The sequence below is a fragment of the Penaeus monodon genome, chromosome 32 (genome assembly GCF_015228065.2).
Source record: "Penaeus monodon isolate SGIC_2016 chromosome 32, NSTDA_Pmon_1, whole genome shotgun sequence".
In the NCBI taxonomy this organism is placed as follows: Eukaryota; Metazoa; Arthropoda; class Malacostraca; order Decapoda; family Penaeidae; genus Penaeus; species Penaeus monodon.
Window position 1 is genome coordinate 16,470,136 of NC_051417.1, and position 217 is coordinate 16,470,352.

Below are 217 nucleotides of genomic sequence, written 5' to 3' on the forward strand. Positions count from 1 at the left end.
ACGGGCTGTCTCATCTGCAGCTGCTGCCTCTAAGCTCTCTCTCACCCGCACTGTCTCTGTCAAGACTCCTGAAAGAAAATCAAGTGTCATCTCCCACTTCACACCTGCTGACCACCGCTATGAAGCCACTGGATCTGTCGTGATCAATCAGTCGTCTGGATCATCACAAGCAAGAAAGACTTCATCCTCTGCTGCTCGTGTCCAGAAGGTGTCAGTG

The 217-nt window shown here is 51.6% G+C and overlaps 1 protein-coding gene across 1 annotated transcript in view; it reads left to right on the top strand.

The window, feature by feature from the left end:
* LOC119593571 (mucin-19-like) overlaps positions 1 to 217 on the top strand; it is a gene marked incomplete in the record, with an annotated part of 28,776 nt that overhangs the window by 28,121 nt on the left and 438 nt on the right. Inside the window, 1 exon segment of the mRNA XM_037942529.1 lies at positions 2 to 214. Within this exon segment, the coding sequence (XP_037798457.1) occupies positions 2 to 214 (213 nt within the window).